Source organism: Leptosomus discolor, chromosome 2 (assembly GCF_034619465.1).
Source record: "Leptosomus discolor isolate bLepDis1 chromosome 2, bLepDis1.hap2, whole genome shotgun sequence".
Classification (NCBI taxonomy): domain Eukaryota; kingdom Metazoa; phylum Chordata; class Aves; order Leptosomiformes; family Leptosomidae; genus Leptosomus; species Leptosomus discolor.
This window is the reverse complement of record NC_141392.1, coordinates 19229539-19248365: the sequence shown is the minus strand read 5'-3', so window position 1 is coordinate 19248365 and position 18827 is coordinate 19229539. Positions and strand designations below refer to the sequence as shown.

Sequence of the window (18827 nt, the reverse complement as noted above, 5' to 3'; positions counted from 1 at the left end):
TTAAAATTTATGATTATTTTGCTTCGATGTGTATTTACAAAAAGTTAGTGGTTACATCACACTGTTAGCATTTTTGATTACTTTCTTTGACTAAAAGAAGGTAGCAGTCCCAGTATAATTACATAGATCTTTAAGTCAAAGTCAATTATTTTTCATAGTACCTTAAAACGTTAGATTTTTACAGAATTACTGGAGCACACATTAAATAGATGAAAAAACCCTTTCAGGCTCTTTTGTGACTATTTTAGAGGTGACTTCTTGACTTCAAGCAACTTTATCAGTGACTTGCAGAGAGGGAATAAAATGCATATTGATGAGGCTTGTAGACGATGAAGACTTAGGGTATGATAAATAACCAGGAGAATGGGTTGCTATGCCTTTTTTGGAAAGCAGGCTCTCAAACAATATACACATTAATGTGGACAAGTGTGAAGTTATAACTAGCTTTTGTTCCTAGTTTTAAGTGATAAACCTCTCTCCTGGGAAGGTGGATTCCTGAGAAAACCTTAAAGAGTCATTATGGGTAAACGACTAAATATGAGCCCTTGTGTAGTTGAGTGGCCAAAAGAACTGAAGTGATCCTTAGTTATACCTGTGGGAATATTGAGCAGAAGTAGAGACTATTATGCCTCTGCTTAGTCCTGCTTCAGAATAAAATGCTCTTTCCTGGTGTCCATAGCAACAGGTTGAAAATTTAGAAACAGTTCAATGAAAAGTCCTGAAAGATAAAGCAGAAAAATTCAGTAGTGATGAAAAACATACTGACTGCGATTTGTTACTCTGTCAAGGAGAAGGCTGAAGGAGTAAATTGCTTGCACTAAATACATACATGCATTGGGTATGGCATACACTGATATAGAGAGAACCAGTGACTGGGTGCTAAAGCTGGCAGAATCCAGATGAGCAATTAAAGTGTAAATTGACAGGGTAACAACTCTGTAATTAGAGTGGTGGTTTCTCAGTTGTTGGAAATATTAAAATCAAAATTAAATGTGTTTCTGAAAGATAGGTGCTGAAGTTCCTGCTACTGGAATTGAAGCAGGAATTAATTCAGGGAATTATTATAGCCTGTATTATTCATAAGGTCAGACTAGACAATCAAAATTTCTTTAGGATTTAAAAAAGAAAAGCTCTGTAAATGAGTGTGAATTATTAAAGTATAGTCTTTGTGGTACTATGCTAGAAGGTAATATGAAAACTTACTAATAGAGCATGCACCGACTTGTTTATTTAGTGATGTTTAATTGCGAGGAAGGTGTGCGTTACGTAGGCCAGATACCCTGGGATATGAGGTCTTACCTTTCTGAAATCACTGTGAATCTGCTGTTGATTTTTAGTGGCAGCAGAATTTCATGTTTTCATACTTCAGGGAATTGAGCTGATCTGAAGAAGTCCTGAGCAGTTTGAGTTCTAGTTGCCTGAAAAGAGTTTGTTTTCTGGGTAATGTTATGGTAGCTAAAATCATGCAAAGAGCTTTGTAATTCACCTGGGAAGAGACCTGTTGGTTTCTGATGTGTGGTTATATACTTGAGATTGTGCTGTTTGTCTCCTGCATATCTTTAGTGAGTGTGTCTTTGCATGCTACAAAATTATTATTTGTTTGGGCACTTTGAAGTACTGGGTTACGAAGTTTAAAGGGAAGTAAAATAAAGCAGTAATTTTATATTTCTGTTGTCCTTTGTTGTGATATACAGCGGGCCTAACATAGGGGAAATAAATGAGTAAGAACTTTCCTAAGCATGAATTATTATATAAACTGTTGCCTACTCTGGCAATCATACGCTGCTGCGTAACTTTGGCAGAGTGATTTTAAAGCAACTCCAACCTTGTTTTTGTGCATCTGCAAAATGATGACATTAGTATTTTTGTGCCCGTGACTTGCAATGCTTTGGCGCTGTGCACACCAAATCTTTTAAATATCAGTTCACCCAAACTTTTTTCTTGCAAAAGCACTGCCAGACTATTTATAAATACACTATGCTTTGAAGCTATGGTAACTGTACTGTTTTCTTCCAGTTGGCTCTGCAGTATGTGTTAGTGGCCAGGGAGCTTGTCCTACTATTAAACACTGTAACATCAGCGACTGTGAAAATGTTGGACTTTATATTACAGACCATGCACAGGTATTTTTTGATATCAATATCTTTACTTTGATAAAATTGTTTACTGTTCTTTGTTCCCATCTTAATTTACATTTTTATTTCCCAGGGGATATATGAGGACAATGAGATCTCCAATAATGCGTTAGCAGGGATTTGGGTTAAAAACCATGGAAATCCCATTATCAGACGGAATCACATTCATCATGGACGTGATGTTGGCGTTTTCACTTTTGACCATGGCATGGTAATGTATATGTTTTCTTTTGAAGAAAGAAATATTGATGTTATGTAGCTAAAGTCTGCAAATTTTGCCATCATTGAAGAAATATTTTAAAAAACCCCCATGCTTTTATATATGAACAGGTATTTTAAAATAAGCCTACTGTTCTTCTCTTGCCCTTCAGAAGGCAACTTCTCTTTAAAGATAATTTTATCTGAATGAGGTGTAAGCAAGCTTTTTTTCAGTTGATTGGCAGCCTGCTACATCGAATTATGTTGCAGTGACAAAATACCTCTTGAAATAGGATGTAAATGGTAGGCTTACATTTACACTATCACTTCATTCTTTTTTCCTCTGAAACAGAACAAAAAATAAGGTACTCAAAGATTTAAAAATGAAATAGAATGCTCTGTAGAGACTTAATCAGTTATATATTAATGTTAAATCTCTGAAACAGGGTATGTCTAGTTTCTCTGGGAAGAGGACTTTTCTAGCATGGGGTTAGTTGTGGAATTTTGACACAGGATTTTGTTTCAGAATTCAGGTCTTCTGAAAACAAAAATGTTTGTTTCTGTGGGATGAAGGTGATAACTTCCATGTACATGTAAAGTAGTGAGTAATGAGTTTGCATAGCCCTTGAAATAAACAGAATGAATTTTTGCTACTGAAATAAAATTATTATTTGCTGATTTTATTTAGCAAAATATTCTGCATGTCTTCCAAATAGTGCCAACTCATTGTTTTTCCTGCTTGAATGTCAGAGTCCCAATTCCACTCACCCAGCTGGCAAAATGAGCAGTTTCCTTCTAGTCACTCTTAAAATTGCACATCTTTAAGGGTGCTTTCTGTAGAGCATAAGAGCTCTCAATCCCCAGGTGTAAGAAGTCAGGACAGCAAGGCAAGAGTCTGGCATGGTTGAGTCGGGACCTACTGGGCAAACTAAAGTACGAGAAGGAATTGCACAGGCAGTGGAAGCACGGGCAGGTATCCTGGGAAGAGTAGAAGGATGCTGCCCGGTTGGGTAGGGATGGTGTGAAGAAGGCTGGGGCACAACTGGAACTGAACTTGGCAAGGGATGCAAAGAAAAATAAGAAGGGTGTCTACAGGTCTGTCAGCCAGAAAAGAGAGGTCAAAGAAAGCAGGCTCTCCTGATGAGCAAGACTGGCAAGCTAGTAGCGATGGACAAGGAGAAGGCTGAGATACTCAATGACTTTTTTGCCTCAGTCTTCACTGGCGACCTCTCTTCCCGCACCCCTCAAGTGAATGGACCGCAAGATGGGGACTGGGGGAGCAAAGTCTCTCCCACTGCAAGAGAAAATCAAGCTCATGAACACCTGAGGAACCTGAACCTACATAAGTCTATGGGACCTGACGAGATGCATCCCAGAGTCCTGAGGGAATTGGCCGATGTAGTTGCCAAGCTCCAGGGTATTTGAAAAGTCATGGCAGTCAGGTCAAGTCCCTGGTGACTGGAAAAAGGGAAACGTTGCACCCATTTTGGAAAAGGTTAAGCCTCACCTTTGTGCCTGGGAAGCTCATAGAACGGCTCCCCTTGGTTGCTATGCTGAGGCACATGGAGGACAGGGAGGTGATCTGAGACAGCCAGCATGGCTTCACCAAGGGTAAGTCCTGCCTGACCAACCTAGTGGCCTTCTGTGATTGAGTGACAACATCAGTGGACAAGGGAAGAGCTATGGATGTCATGTGTCTGGACTTCTGTAAGGCCTGTGACACAGTCCCCCACAACATCCTTCTCTCTAAATTGGAGAGATACGGATTTGATGGGTGAACTGTTCAGTGGATGAGGAATCGGTTGGATGGTCACTCCAGAGCATCGTGGTCAATGGCTCAGTGTCCAGCTGGAGATCAGTGACAAGTGGTGTCCGTCAGGGGTCTGTATTGTCAAACTAAGCAAGGGATGCTGAAGTTAGTACTGCTCACTGTCAGATGAAGTGTTCAAAATCAACATGGTTTCAGGTTCCCTCTTGGGTTCACAAGGATACCACAGAATTTTATTACCTTGCTGTAGGTGTTGGATACTGCAAGACATGGATTACCTATAACTCTGGTGATAGGGAATAATAAACTGCATAGTCAGTTAGCTTTGGGGCTTGTATTTTTAAAGGTGCTGTAGATAAATAGAAACCTCTTCTCTGGTGCTGTGCTGCAGCTGTAATGAAAAACCTCACTGTTACAGACTCTGTTTCAGAATGCTGCTGCAGAATGAGGTCAGCCAAACCAGTGCATGTTTCATGTACTATGGGATAATAGTGCATATTCCCCTCCATACATGTTGTTCCTAGCCTTACCTGACATGCTTCTTGCCTGCCTATGGCTAAATACGTGCTAGGCCTGTTCTTTGGCAAGAAGACTGTAATTAGATCTGATATGTTATATCCACGGATGTTCTTCATAAGTAAATGTCTTTTATCATCTAAGTAGTAGTTTTGCTGGTAGATCTTATTCAGTCCCTGAGGAAGATAAATAACACTTGTGAAAAATACATGTAAAAATGTAAGCATTAGACCCTAATGGCTTTGACTAGCTGAGAAAGAGGAGTCGGGTGTACGCTGGACCTCTGTTTTCTCATTTAATTTTTCTTGCTTTTATCTCCTGACCTTCGAATCCACTGTACTTCCATATCCCTCATGTATTTCACCTTGCCGTCGTCACCCCCTCCCCCCCAATTTAGTATGTTTAGAGATCTATCTACAGTAGACATTCATTTTTAACTTAGACTCATTTGATGCTTGCTCCAAGGAAACTATAGTCCACCATTTTAAAGTAGTCTTATTCCTAAATAAAATGTTTATTAATTGAGGTACTAAATTGCTTTAGCTTTCCTACTGAGCTTCTACATGAGTATTTCCTGCACTGTGTGTTATGTGTTGTGTGACTCTTGGCTAGGTGTCAGATGCCTGTTGAATAAAATAATCTATCATAATAAGACATTTCTTTGGGGAAATAGATTTCCATAATTTTGATGAGTGATTAATGCAATTATATCTAATATGTAACATAGCAAGCTTTCAGAAATAAAAATGATGTAGTTTTTATTATAAGCAAGAGGAAGAAGAGAAGCAGCTGGTTTTGAAGCTTGGTATTTTGATCCCTGACTGGGTGTTTTTAGGCTCACTAAACTGTGGATCTTTTTTCCCTTTGTTAGGATATCTTCCTTCCCTTGTAAGTACTTGTTCTGTTGTTTTAGTTCTAACCCAAATCTGGTCAGGTTCTTGATGAGTGGTGGCAGTCTGGAAGTAATATTATGGAATCCCCTCTTCGGATAGAGGCTACTTTCTTGCTAGTTGTAGCTGTCTGATTTGCAGTTTTCTGGTCTTGGTGGAAGGTAAACAAGTCACTGTTATTTTTGCTGCTGGCATAAAATCTTCTTGCCAGTGGAAGGTCAAATGTGATGGGATTCTGCTCTGTTAAGTGCCTCTTCTCCACTCTCTCTTAGTTATATCCTAAGGAGCATATTTGGTTTTTTTGGGCAGGATTATACCAGCCCAGAAGAATGCCCTTATAGCAGTCTTATGACAGATTTCTTTACATCATTTTATATTCTCTAGAGATGTACTTGTTTTGGCCATTTTGCAAGGAGTGGTGGTATACTTAAGATGTTATGTCTTTGTTTCATATTATCTCATTGTTTGGACACTGCCACTACCTCGTTTAAGCTGTATTAACATATTGTATAAGCACTTCTAATCCACTTCAGTGGATATGTATATCCATACATCCCTCCAAGACTTAAACAGGCTCAGAAACATGTAATGAAGTGTTTCAGCTATAGAAAAGCTGGTAAAGGAGAGTCCTTCTGTAACTCCTGGATGGCAGATGTCTGTATGTAGACTTGGGGGTTAATTGCAAAGTCTGGCCCTATAGGAGCTGCTGCTTGTTTAAGTACTGAAGTATAAATGTTAAATATATGAGCATTGAAATATTAAAAAATTAAAAAGCCAGACTGAATTAACTTGATTCATTTTAAATAAGACTGTATTTGATCTATTTTGTTGCCAGTGGAATGCTTGTTCCAATGCTGCGATCAGTGTGATATCACAAGCAAAATGAAATAGAAATAACTTTTTTGTTTAAAGGAAACACTGGTGCATTAAAGAGAACATGTGAATAATGTTTCTCAGCTGCAAATATTATTGAAATCTTTTAGTCATAACCTGCTTTGAGAGATTTCCCCCCTCCCCTCTCAAATTCTGCTTTTGGCAGTCCTCTGTTCTGTATCGTGCTAGCGACAGAGTTGATGAAATGACATCATTGGCAATATTTACATACTTTAAGGGACATGGTATCTCTCAAATACAAAACCTACATACCAAAACAAATTTCACTTCTCTCGCTTCCCTTCTGCTATTTTGGGGAGTGTGTTTTTCTTTTTCTTCATTGCTTGTGACTGTGAAGTGGGATAAGTACATTCCAGTGCTAAATTCCTACCCTACATGTTATTTTCCCGTGGGTTTCTGTGCTGGATCTGAAAGGTTCAAGAGTGCTTTGTTTTTCAGTTTCATCCTCTCAGACTGTTCTTTGTGTTTTGATACTTGTAGAAACTTAATCTCTTATTTCTAAACTGGAAATATTCTGACATTTGCCTTAGTGCTCGTGCCAAATGTTTAACAAGTAGGCATTAAAAATGCAGCATGGCATTGGCAGCACTCAGTGCCTTATGCTGACCTCTCTTGCCAGTTGCCAGAGATGAGTTACCAGACATTTGTCATTAACTGTATTTAGTAGTTGTATGCAACAATAGAGAAGTTCTGATTTACTGTAAGAATGAGCATGAGATCTCAGTGTTAGTCTTCATTTTCATTGCTCCCAAATGAGAAACGTAGCACTATTGCTTGTTTTATTCTTCTGGATGAAAGAAAAGTATAGTAGAATGTGTCTAAGTTGGGTGATTGTGACTAGGTGGCAGCTCAGTCTTTTAAATACTACAAACCAGATAATTTTAAAGAAGTTTGTATATAAAGTCCAAAAAAACAAATGAAGCTTATGCCAGTTTCTGTAAAAACTGCATAAAAACTCAGTTGGCCTCTTGCTGCAATAGCAAGTTTTTCCTATGCGCTAAAAATAAAGGATTTGTTTTGTGTCTTGAATGTGGTTTTCTTTATGCTGCATTTGGATTTTTATATAGTCCACCAACTCTCAAATAAAGACCATTCCAAGCTTTGGGAGGCAAATTTTTATAAACGTATTTTTATGCTGTCAGTCACACTTACTATTGCTATTTAATTAAGCTGACAGAGTCAGAAACTCTTTAGCAGTGCATTTCTCTATCTTGGTCTCCTGGATTGTGTTTTGTTTTTTATTTTTTTTTCTTACCCTGTTGGGAATACAAGTGTCAATAAATATTTAGGAAGTGTTAAAGCTTGCACAATTATTTTTTTCTTTTTTTAAAATATTGTTCAAACAATAACATGAAATACCTCTGTTTCTGTAATGTTGTGGTCTTTGAGACAGAGAAAGAAAAAAGCCCTTCTAGAAATACATCAGGGAAAAAAAATTTCTCTGAGAAGAAAAGCAATGAACAAAATCCCATCAGTTACAAGCTTTAACCCTAATGCATTTCAAAGCAGTATTTGTTAGACTAGCTAACATGCTGAGAGCAAAAAAATAAATAAATTTTAAAAATATATCCAAGTTCAATTACTGAGTTAGTCTTGATGTAAAAAGTCTTCTGAGCTTGTCCAGCTGCACAGGAACCCTTCTTTGTCATCACATCAACTTTTTCTGTACACTAAGTGTGTGGAAACATCAACATTGCCATTACTGCCGTGTTTGTCTGTTCATGATTACTTTCTCTGCTCGGATCTTAAAAGGCTGCAGCGGCGTGTTCTTGCCCCCACTTGCTGTTGGTCTAGCTGTCATCTTGTCCCCATGGCTAATGCTTTGCCTGGTATGCTAAATAAATTTGGCGTACAGAGCTATTTTTTAATATTTAGGGTTTTTTCAAACAGAAAGATACTGCTAATGTATTTTGCATCTCTGCACACTTGGTATTTTTGTGTAAGGTTGTAATTTTTTTTCCATGTGCATCCCTTATTCCTTCTTCCTTGTTAGTCACCAGGGCCTCTTTTTCTTACTAAGCAATCCTGCTGGGTGCTGTGTCCTGCAGGTGGTTCTGCTGCTAGTTCATGAGTTACAACCAGAAGCTATCACAAAACACAGGTAAAATACCCAGCACACTTGAAAATCATTCTTGGAAGAAGGTGGAGGCAGTATAAGGCTTGCAATCCGTCTGTGCAGAGGAGGAGTATTGACCTTCCTGACCTTAGTAGCCACCTGGCAGAGTCTCTATAAAGGGTCTGGGCTTAAGCTGCCCGACAGCTGGACAGAGCTTAAGAGCTGCGGGTTGGGAAGCCCATGTGTGAGACGGAAGTGCTGAGAAAGGAATGGGCTGTTTCTAATGGTGTTACTGGTTATACCTGGAGCTGGCAGTAAGCTTTGGGTTTGCAAACAGTATCAGGGGGCCCTGTGGATAATAGATCATTTAACTCTGTACTTAGAAACACTATTTCCTTGTTAACAAAGTATTTGTAAATTTTCCAAGAAGAAAGTGTCTGAACTCATATATGATTTCTTGGGATCCAGACGTTTGTCACTTACAAAAAAAAACCAAACCAAAACAAAAACCCCCACCAAACAAAAACCAACAAAAAAACCCCACCAAACAAAAAAAAACAACAACAAACTCCTCTGAGAGGAACTAGTTCAAAGGCACTGCAATGCTTTTTGAAGGGGAGCAGCTGTGGTGGCTGGAAAAGATACCAGGGATTGCCTGGGGGCATCTTAAAGACTGAGTTTAGCCCTTTTCCCTAGGGGGTCAGTTTGGGCTAATGTAGTTGTTGATTTCAACTGGAAACGGCATAAGAAACAGGGAGTCTGGAATGAGGTGGTTGCTCAGGACTGTGTAAGACCATGTGTTTCTACCAAACATCAATTCTGTTGGTTTAACTGAATTTGGTTTAATAATTACACACACAGGAGGTGTTCAGACATGGTCTCAAGTGCAGAAATACACTGGATTTAATTGCATCAGCTCAAAGTCAGCAGTTCAGCTTAAGCAACTCTACTTGAGGTGACTGGACTTTTTAATGCAGTTTCTCTTTATGAATATTGAATGTTACAGCATCTTACTGAGCAGAAAGCCTTGACTTTCTGACCCAGCAGTCAGCCTTATAAAGGAATCTGAGATTTAGATTATTGTTTGTCTTCCTCTTTTGAGGAGCACTTCTTTCACAGAGCCTTACAGCAAACTCTCAGTTTCTTCTGAATCAGCAGTCCTGCTTTTTTCAAGAAGGTAGAAGAGCAATCATTTTGAAGGCTCCCATTTTCTATTTTTTGAAGAAATCACACTTGTACTTTGCTGTCAAGTGATGTTATGGTATTCTAAGACATAGTGGGCAGAGCACAGTTAATCTACAGGTACCTCTTCTGTTCCTCTCTGAAGCTGTATGTTATGGGACACAAGCATAAGCGAAGGAGCCTTCTCTTTCACTTCATTTCCAAGCAAGTTTAAAAGTTACACAGTATACGGTATTGTTTTCAAGAATTAAAAGTATTTCTACCAAAATTTCCTTAATATTAAATAACAGTGCTTGCTGAAGCTCGCAAAGGTACTGCCGACTACGTGATAAAGGCTGTTTGTTTGCAGCTTCTACATGGCATCTGAAATGGCTGTGATGAAGTGCATCTGAAATAGCTCTTATTCCTTCATGGTATTGCTGTAGTCCTAACATACTTGGCATTCAAAGGGAAGATAATGTGTGAAGTAATCAAAAAGATACCAGGCCGTGTATAGTAATACTTTAATTGAAATGATGTATTCTGTTAAGATGATTAAGCTTTACTTTATACCAAATTGTCATCTTGCTTAGGTTTCTCTGAGGGCTTAATTTTAAGTGAAAATGGGGGGGTAGGGGAAGTGGCTCCTTTTGGGATAAGAAGTCCCAAAGCCTACCTGTTGGTCTATTTCTGAGATGACCTTTAGATTCCCCTGTCTATTAGTGTGTAGCTTCCTTGAGAATGCTGAAAACATCTTGACTTACTCTGGAGAAATCTAATCCTAAGTCCTTGAAAAAAAAATATTCTGAATATTTACAGAAAGTTGGCTTTTTCCATTTGACTCTTTATTTGTCACCCAGAGGGACCTGGGCAGCCAAGCTGTGCACGCTGGTAGTACTTTTTTGGAGAATGTTTAATCAATGCATAGCCTTTCCTCGCTGCAATTGTCAAAGTAGGGGGAAGCGAAAGCTGTGTTGATTTCCTTGTTGAACTGCATGTATTTCTGCTTTTTTGTAATCAAAATATGTTTGATGAAGTACTTCAGTAATACACAGCACATAAGTAATACAACAGTGAAACGGAGTGCTTTCTACCTAGGTTGGCAGTAACTTGGGTAATTTTTGTGTGGCAGGTAGTAGAAGCTCCAGGGTGCTCGTGGTGGTAGGTCATGTGAGGCCAAACACTGGAATCCAGTTACACTGAGCAGTAGGAGGAATCACCCTTTTTTGTAGTTCACGAGTAAAACAAGTCTCACGATTAGCAAGACTAAGTAACGCAAGGAACTTGCAGGAAAAACAGTGTTTGGACAAGGTGCCTATGAGGGTGACAAAGATCAGTGAAAGTTGGGCCCCTTTCCTTCTGGGTCAGGTGTCTTACCTATATACATGGTATCACTTCACTAAACAGGTTATCTTTTCGTGATGAGGTGTGATACTGCTAAAACTATAGCTGTTGGCTGCTCAGACCCGTCCAGCCCTGGAAAAATTACACATCTCCCACATCCTTATGTATTTCTTCTGACCAGTTATTTGAAAGAAATATAAGACACTTCTTAAATCATATTCTGACCAAATATATATGGTTCTGAATCTGAAAATAAGTAGGTAGTCTTCCCCATAGTACTGTCCTTTTTAAGTTGTACCTGTGGGCTTTATGGCCTAAGGATCCTTCTGATCCTTAGGAGCTTCTAAGGAAACCTGATATTTAGTCCTCTTTGAGGTGCTATATCCAGAGTTGCCACTTTTTCTTGGTATTCCATGGGTGGTAATAAATAGATAGCAATGCAAACACAGTGTCTTTTGAAGCAGTATTTTATTTGGGGGGGGGGGGGGGGGAATTATATAGTGGCAGTAGCTGTTTTAATTAGCTATTTAAATACTTGCATATTGTCAATTTTGGTACGGTTTCTTTTTTAATGAGGATTGTATTTGGAGGGGAAGGAATAGCCTTCACTTTAAAAAGGACTTTTACAGGAAACTACATGTTTTGTGTCTTTAAGGGTTATTTTGAAAGCTGCAACATACACAGAAACAGGATAGCAGGTTTTGAAGTGAAAGCATATGCCAATCCTACGGTAGTTCGGTGTGAAATCCATCATGGCCAGACTGGAGGAATCTATGTTCATGAAAAAGGAAGAGGACAATTCATAGAGAACAAAATCTATGCAAACAATTTTGCAGGTGTTTGGATTACCTCAAACAGTGACCCAACAATAAGGTACCCTTTTCCTCATTGATATCTTACTACTTAGAATGACAGGGATGGGAAAAGTGAAATTTTATTTCATTTATTTATAATGAACTGCAAATACTCCTGTATATGTAAAAATGAAATTGCTGTCTGTTTTCATTTGAACTGCATTTTTAATTTGCACCTGTACTTGAAAGTTTGTATTTCTCAAAGGGACAGAACATAAATTCTCTATTTTAAATCTGAATATTGTACAGTCCTAGGCACTACATACATATATAGTATCGTACAGTGTTCTGTAATCATTTCCTAATGTGGATACTTTTGTTTCTTAGGGGCAATGCGATTTTTAATGGGAATCAAGGTGGTGTTTATATCTTTGGTGATGGAAGAGGCCTTATTGAAGGAAATGACATTTATGGTAAGCTAATCTGCTTATCACATCTCGAATTCTGAGAAAAATGAGTGTGTAACTTGTATTAAATAACATCTTTGTTAACAGGTAATGCATTAGCAGGAATACAGATTCGAACAAACAGCTGTCCCATAGTTCGACACAACAAGATTCATGATGGTCAACATGGTGGAATTTATGTAGTAAGTATTACCTACAAACAGGCATATAAACTTGTTTTCTGTTCATATAAATGTTGGGAAAGGGTACTCCATGTAAAATATTTGCTTGATTGTACCTACAATGACTGAATTTCTTATGTTATAAACTAGGTTAATTGTAATAGACTGAAGCTGGTGCTGCTATTTAAAAGAGAAGGCTCTTACGAATGTCACTGAATTATTTCTGTCACAGTAAGAAATTTAAAAATGGGATAGACAACAGAATTTCACCATCTCTTCGTTAAAAGCTTTTTAAAGGCTTAGTTTTTGTAGTAGTTTGTCATTATTTAGAAAAAAAAAAAAAGAAATCTGTTCAGCTTTTTTGAAGTGTACTGTACCACTAACCTCAGAAAATGTATTTTTTTTCTTTTGCCTTCAGGATGCTATACATTGCAATTGCTGTACGGTCGTGTATTGTAAAAGTGAGGAATAAAGCACAATTTCCAGCATGTGCAAGGGCTCTGCTAATTGAACTGAAAGAGCTGTCAGGTTCCCTTAAGCATATCAGATTTTGAGAAATACTTGTGTATCTTTCTGCCAAAAGTACCTGAGGTTCAGCTAATGCTGCAAGCGTGCAGCTTCACCTGTTCGTTCTGTAAATCTAACCAGAACAGCTTACCTTGACCAGGAATACTGTTGCTTTACGTTGAAGCACAAACACGTGGTAAAGACAGTTGCCTTAAGAGACGTGCCAATTTTTTGTCAGTCTGGTGGACAGGGCTGGGTGCTGGTTTAAGTGCCGAGTGCCGCAGTTTTTGTCTAATTGCACAGCCCTGGGGAGGTACCTCTTCTGCTAGCAGAGATTTGTAACTGCTACTGCAGAGCCTTGAAATATAACGATTCATATGCAGTGTTCTTTGTTTCATGGTGAACATTCAAAATCATGGTATACCATTATTAAAAAAAAAAATTTAGAAGTGCAAATACGTAACCAAATGGAAAAGAATGATTTTGCTACAGTAAAGAAGCCACGTTGTGGGTGGATGGGTACAGCCAGAAAATCAGTATTGGCAGTCAGCAGGTTTTCTCAACTCTTAAATTGTCTTGTATTTAGCATGAAAAAGGACAAGGTGTGATTGAGGAAAACGAAGTTTACAGCAATACTTTGGCTGGAGTCTGGGTGACAACAGGGAGCACTCCAGTCTTGAGGAGAAACAGAATACACAGTGGGAAACAAGTGAGTTTTGCTCTGTGGTTACAAGGGGGCCATAAAGAAGAAAATTCTTCTGTGTTTTATACTTCATTACTTTGAAACTAATAATTTAATTCTTGATGTGTTAGGTTGGAGTTTATTTTTATGACAATGGACATGGCGTGTTAGAAGACAATGACATCTATAATCACATGTACTCAGGGGTTCAGATAAGGTAAATCGTATTCTGGTTTTATGTCAAAACAGACATAGCTCATTTTGTGCTTTTTTGTGTCTTTTGGTTTTGTGATTTATTTTTTTTTCGAAGAAATAACTACTTTTTTTTTTAAATCCAGTATGTCTGAATATCCTGTTTCAACTTACAAGAAAGTTACTACTAATACAGCCTGGATATTGACTAGAATATGTGGCCCTTGAAGTCTGTAAAGCTAAAATATGTTTGTGTGTTTGGAAATAACTGTATTTTAGTAATAATTTTAAGCAGTGAGATCTATAGGGCACTTTTGTAGAGGTGCTTTCAATGTTTGGCCTTGAGAGATAGTAAACTGTTTCAGATGACTTCTTTGCTTATGTTTCCCTCTAGAACTGGAAGCAACCCCAAAATTAGACGCAACAAGATCTGGGGTGGTCAGAATGGTGGTATTCTTGTCTATAATTCTGGTAGGTTTGTCCTTCATGTTTATCCGGAATTGTGTATGTTCTGCAATATTATATTTTCCCATTTATTATCCTTTTTGATTTTATTTTTTTCCACCCTTCCTTCAATTTTAGGGCTTGGATTTATAGAAGACAATGAAATTTTTGATAATGCAATGGCTGGTGTATGGATTAAAACAGACAGTAATCCTACACTAAGAAGAAATAAAATCCATGATGGAAGAGATGGAGGCATCTGTATATTTAATGGGGGAAGAGGTAGTTTTTTCCCTTACTGGCATATACTGAGTATTCTGGATAAGAGTTTCATTTCAGATTAAGCAGTGTCCTTTTTAAAGTGCTCTTTAGAAACCTAGCTCTTGTCTTCCAAAGTAATAAAATAGTTCTAACAAACATACACTGATGCGTTTTAGCCTTAATTACATCAGTAATACTGAAATCTATGGGAGGCAGAGAAGTTATTAATCTCATCCAAGAAGACTGTTAGGATTGCTGCTTAGGACAGTCCTTTTATCTCATCTGCTTTTGTAAGCTTTGCATTTGACTGAAAGACGGTATTGAATTTAAGTCATGAAGCCAAAATGATGCGTCTGAACAGTTCAGGTTCTGCCAGTGTCAAAGGTTTAGGGGAAAAAAAGAAAGATCTTTAAGGAACCTCTTGAACACTTGTAAATCTAGAAGTGGTCCTCCTCTGAAATCACCTGACTGTTGTGTGTCCTGGTACCAGTTTCTGATATTTTGTAGATAATCACTTGCTGTAAATGAGCGTTAATTTTAAGTTAAGCATTTTGAAGTAATCCTCTCCTGCAACAGCAAAAAGGCAAGTTCAGCTTTGCTTTGGCAGGCTGCTTGTTTTGAAGGACAAAACCAGAAAGACGTTAGAAAAATTGAAGAGAAACTCTGAAAGTGAGAAGACAATGTTTCCTCAGAAATGAAACTGAGTTTTCTGTAATGGTGCATATGATCCTGAATTCTCTTCTGTATACTTAAAAATATACATTTACATGATTATATGCTGAGAATTACTTTAAACTTGTATCACTAAATGCAGTGCTGTTGGTGGGTATTCCCCAAATGAAGGATCAGTAGGATGATGAAACATGAGATCTCTTGTGAAAATATTTCACAGAATGTTTACAGGTAAGGAAATGTTAACAAGCTCAAATGTCACATTTGTTGGTCTGTAATAGGTCTTCTGGAGGAGAATGATATCTTCAGGAATGCTCAAGCCGGTGTTCTTATCAGCACCAATAGCCACCCTGTGCTGAGGAAAAACCGAATATTCGACGGATTTGCTGCAGGTTTGTGCTGTTTAAATCAAATTTTAATGTGTTGGATCTTAAAGTAAGCTCTTCACAAGGCTAACTCTCGAGTTTCTTTACGCCACAGTATTTAGACATTTTAACAGAGATTGGGATATCCTTCGGTGTATTCTAGAAATCATTTGAGAATTCAGAATTGTAGCCAGAACATCTTTACAGCAGTCTCTGGAATTACTAGCATGCTGAAAAACAACACATATTCTGCCTTCTCATTTCTCTGTGAAATACTTTTTCATTATTTTATTTTAGAAGTAATTGATGAAGTTGTGTAGGACATACTTATAGTTGATCTGCTGGATGCTGGTATGAATATTTTATCACTGCTTTAAAACCTAGGAAACAGCAAATTAAAGATATTTGAATTGCACCTGAAGTTCAACTTTCTCACTCCAGAAACTTGAAAAACTGTTAAAATGTTTCTTACTCCAAAAGAGATGAAGAATGTTTAATAGTGATTATTGTGCAATTTACTGTTTAATGATTGCAGTTCCATACGTCTTGCATTCCATTCCGTTTCAACTAAAATGGCATTCTTGAGTTTTCTCCCATCTTTCTTTCAGAAGAAGCAAGTTTTCTGAGAAGAGCCTCTAAAGGTGTTGTTTCAGTGTGGTGGGGGGGAAGGATAGGTTGCTGTCAAGAGCAGTCCTGGACAAATGACTTGGAAGACACGGGTTACTGATAAAAGCTAAGATTTAAAGAAATGAATTTTAGGTGCCCATCTTGAGAACTTTTTTTAAAAGATATTTTAAAAAGGGTAAGGTATGTGCACAAGAACTTTCAAATATACATGAAGATGACAGCTTTAAATCATATCCCCCTTGAAAATAGATGATCACAGTACCATTTTATTATCAGCTAAACTAGTAGTGTATTGTTACTACCGGAAACCATGCATGCCAGCTGTAGCTCTTTGAAAAGATTCAACAGAAGTATTGGAACCTCAGTTTATAGCTAATTACAGTGCAATTTCTAGCTATGTCATTTGCCTTTTTACCCCTGAGTCTACAATGGCTTTAAAAAAAAAAAAAAACAAAAAACAAAAAACAAAAAAAAACCAACCAAAACCAAACAAAAAAACCCGAACGAACTGTAGATGATGAGGTACAAATGCACAAGCGCTAAGGGTTTAACTTTCCCACTTTTCTTTTGTCTTCTTTGTTTCCCCGACCCAATAAAGGTATTGAAATAACAAATCATGCAACTGCAACGTTAGAAGGCAATCAGATTTTCAACAACCGTTTTGGAGGTTTATTTCTAGCATCTGGTGTCAACGTCACAATGAAAGGTGAGCCTTGAGCCCTTGTTGTTTGTGTGCGTTCACTTTGCAGTTTTTGTTGGTACTTGGTTTTGGTGTTTTTTTGTTTGGTTGGTTTTTTTTTTTTTATTTGGTGCTGCATTTTGGGTTTACTGTACCATTTTTGGCTCAGATTTGGTACCACCTTAAGTTGAGTTGTAATTAAGTTTCAGCTGAAAGTAGTGAGCCAAGCTAAGCTATCTTAGAGTTTTAGACAGCCAGACGCTTTCAAAGGTTGTCCTATCCTATCAAAACTCTTGTTATCAGCTCTTCTGCCTCAAATTATTTCAGAACTGGTTACTCGTCTTTGGCCCTTCTCAAATTCCAGTTTGAAGTTAGTATAATAGAAAGTCTTCTGTCGCATATCTGAAAACAAGCATTCAGTGAAGAAATGTGTCTCACTTGGCTTTTAGGATCTAAAAGCATGAATATTCACAATCCCAAAGCACTTTTTCAGAAAATAGGAACAGTTTACATACATAAAATTCCCACGTATAGTAGGGAAGTGTGCATGAGACAAGACCCTTTTGGAGGAGATAGGGTTGAATGCCAGACAGCTCCAGGAGGTTATTGTAGAAGGAAAAGGTTCAGTTTGCAGAATTTTTACCTGCCTGGCTATACCTGTTATAGCTTTTCCTGTATATTCTTTACACCACTTAAAACACAAGCTCTGGCTCCCTGCTTCACAGCTCCTGGGCTTACTGACTGCATCACTCCATGCTGTGATGCTACTGGGAGTGGACAAAACTAGTTTGAGGTGCCCTTTGGGATTTGACAGAACATCTAGTAGCTGAATAACAGAGAGGACTGTCAAATTCACTATGTCTTGGATACATCTTTTAAATGCTGGAGGTGGGCAGACCTAATTCCCGTCTCTGTTGTGTTGGAAAGTGCCTTATTAAACTCCCCTGGGGGAAAAGCCACGCTTTTCTGCTTTCTAAGGGATGTGGAAAAGTCCTGATGGTAGACAAAGTCTTTCAAACATTTGGGTTTGACTTCTCGATGGAAGACTGTAGTCTGATCAGAAGGCTTGTGTCTCTAGCCATTTATTCACAAACCAGTTCACAAAGTGTTTAAGTGAAGGCTTATCAGGTATTTTATGCAACTTGTGCGGAGGAACAGCGGTTCTGGTCTGAGGAGTGCACTGTGCTGACTGGGCATCTGCTTTGTAATCTGTTGTTGAGGGTTTGATATGTTCACTTAAAATGCAGGCATAGACCTAACAGTTCATAATGGGTTTAGCTTTTAAAAAGGGGGGGGGGGGGGCTCTTGCTTAACACCCCAAGGCAATAAAAGTCATTGATCCAGGTGTGATTAGTTCTTGGTGCTTTTTCCACCCAACAGATAACAAAATAATGAACAATCAAGATGCCATAGAGAAAGCTGTCAGCAGAGGCCAGTGCTTATACAAGATATCAAGTTACACCAGCTATCCGATGCATGACTTCTACAGGTAACAGGTTCTTTTCTGCCCCCTACAGTAAGGTTTTCAGATAAACACCATTTTGTCTTCTAGCAAGACCCCTAAAACGGTTGTCTGTTAACACACCAACGTATGCTCTTCCTCTACTGCAACAGAGGATTAAACAAGTTCCCATTCCTTCAATTTACTGTGGGCTTGAGGAAAATGTATTGTTACTGTGAACCTGAGCCTAAGGGATAACACAGCAGAGCTGCTTTCGTGAAACAAGCACCCAAAAGTGTGCCATGAAATCCAAGTTCACGTAAAATTCTCAAGTTTTGCGGTCCTACGCACATCCGCTCTGTAGTGCTGTTCTGCCCCTACATGCTCCTTGAGCACTTTACTCAGCTCATCAGTGTTTCAGTCATGCCTAACGTGCTGCGTTTTGCTTCAGGTGTCACACCTGCAACACCACAGACCGTAATGCCATATGTGTGAACTGCATTAAGAAGTGCCATCAAGGACATGACGTAGAGTTCATTAGACATGATAGGTATGTTTCACACGAGTATGTTG

The 18827-nt window shown here is 38.3% G+C and overlaps 1 protein-coding gene across 4 annotated transcripts in view; it reads left to right on the top strand.

The window, feature by feature from the left end:
* FBXO11 (F-box protein 11) overlaps positions 1-18827 on the top strand; it is a 78785-nt gene that overhangs the window by 58574 nt on the left and 1384 nt on the right. For 2 of the 4 annotated variants that reach the window (XM_086482231.1, XM_086482228.1), the window contains exons 10-22: positions 2017-2123; positions 2209-2346; positions 11618-11835; positions 12144-12229; positions 12311-12405; positions 13478-13600; positions 13705-13790; positions 14160-14236; positions 14348-14491; positions 15424-15534; positions 16733-16840; positions 18194-18302; positions 18706-18804. In XM_086482231.1, coding sequence (XP_086338357.1) covers positions 2017-2123; positions 2209-2346; positions 11618-11835; positions 12144-12229; positions 12311-12405; positions 13478-13600; positions 13705-13790; positions 14160-14236; positions 14348-14491; positions 15424-15534; positions 16733-16840; positions 18194-18302; positions 18706-18804 — 1501 coding nt within the window. Of the gene's footprint in view, positions 1-2016; positions 2124-2208; positions 2347-11617; positions 11836-12143; positions 12230-12310; positions 12406-13477; positions 13601-13704; positions 13791-14159; positions 14237-14347; positions 14492-15423; positions 15535-16115; positions 16574-16732; positions 16841-18193; positions 18303-18705; positions 18805-18827 lie in introns of those variants that run through there. The other 2 variants (XM_086482229.1, XM_086482230.1) reach the window with 2 other exon arrangements.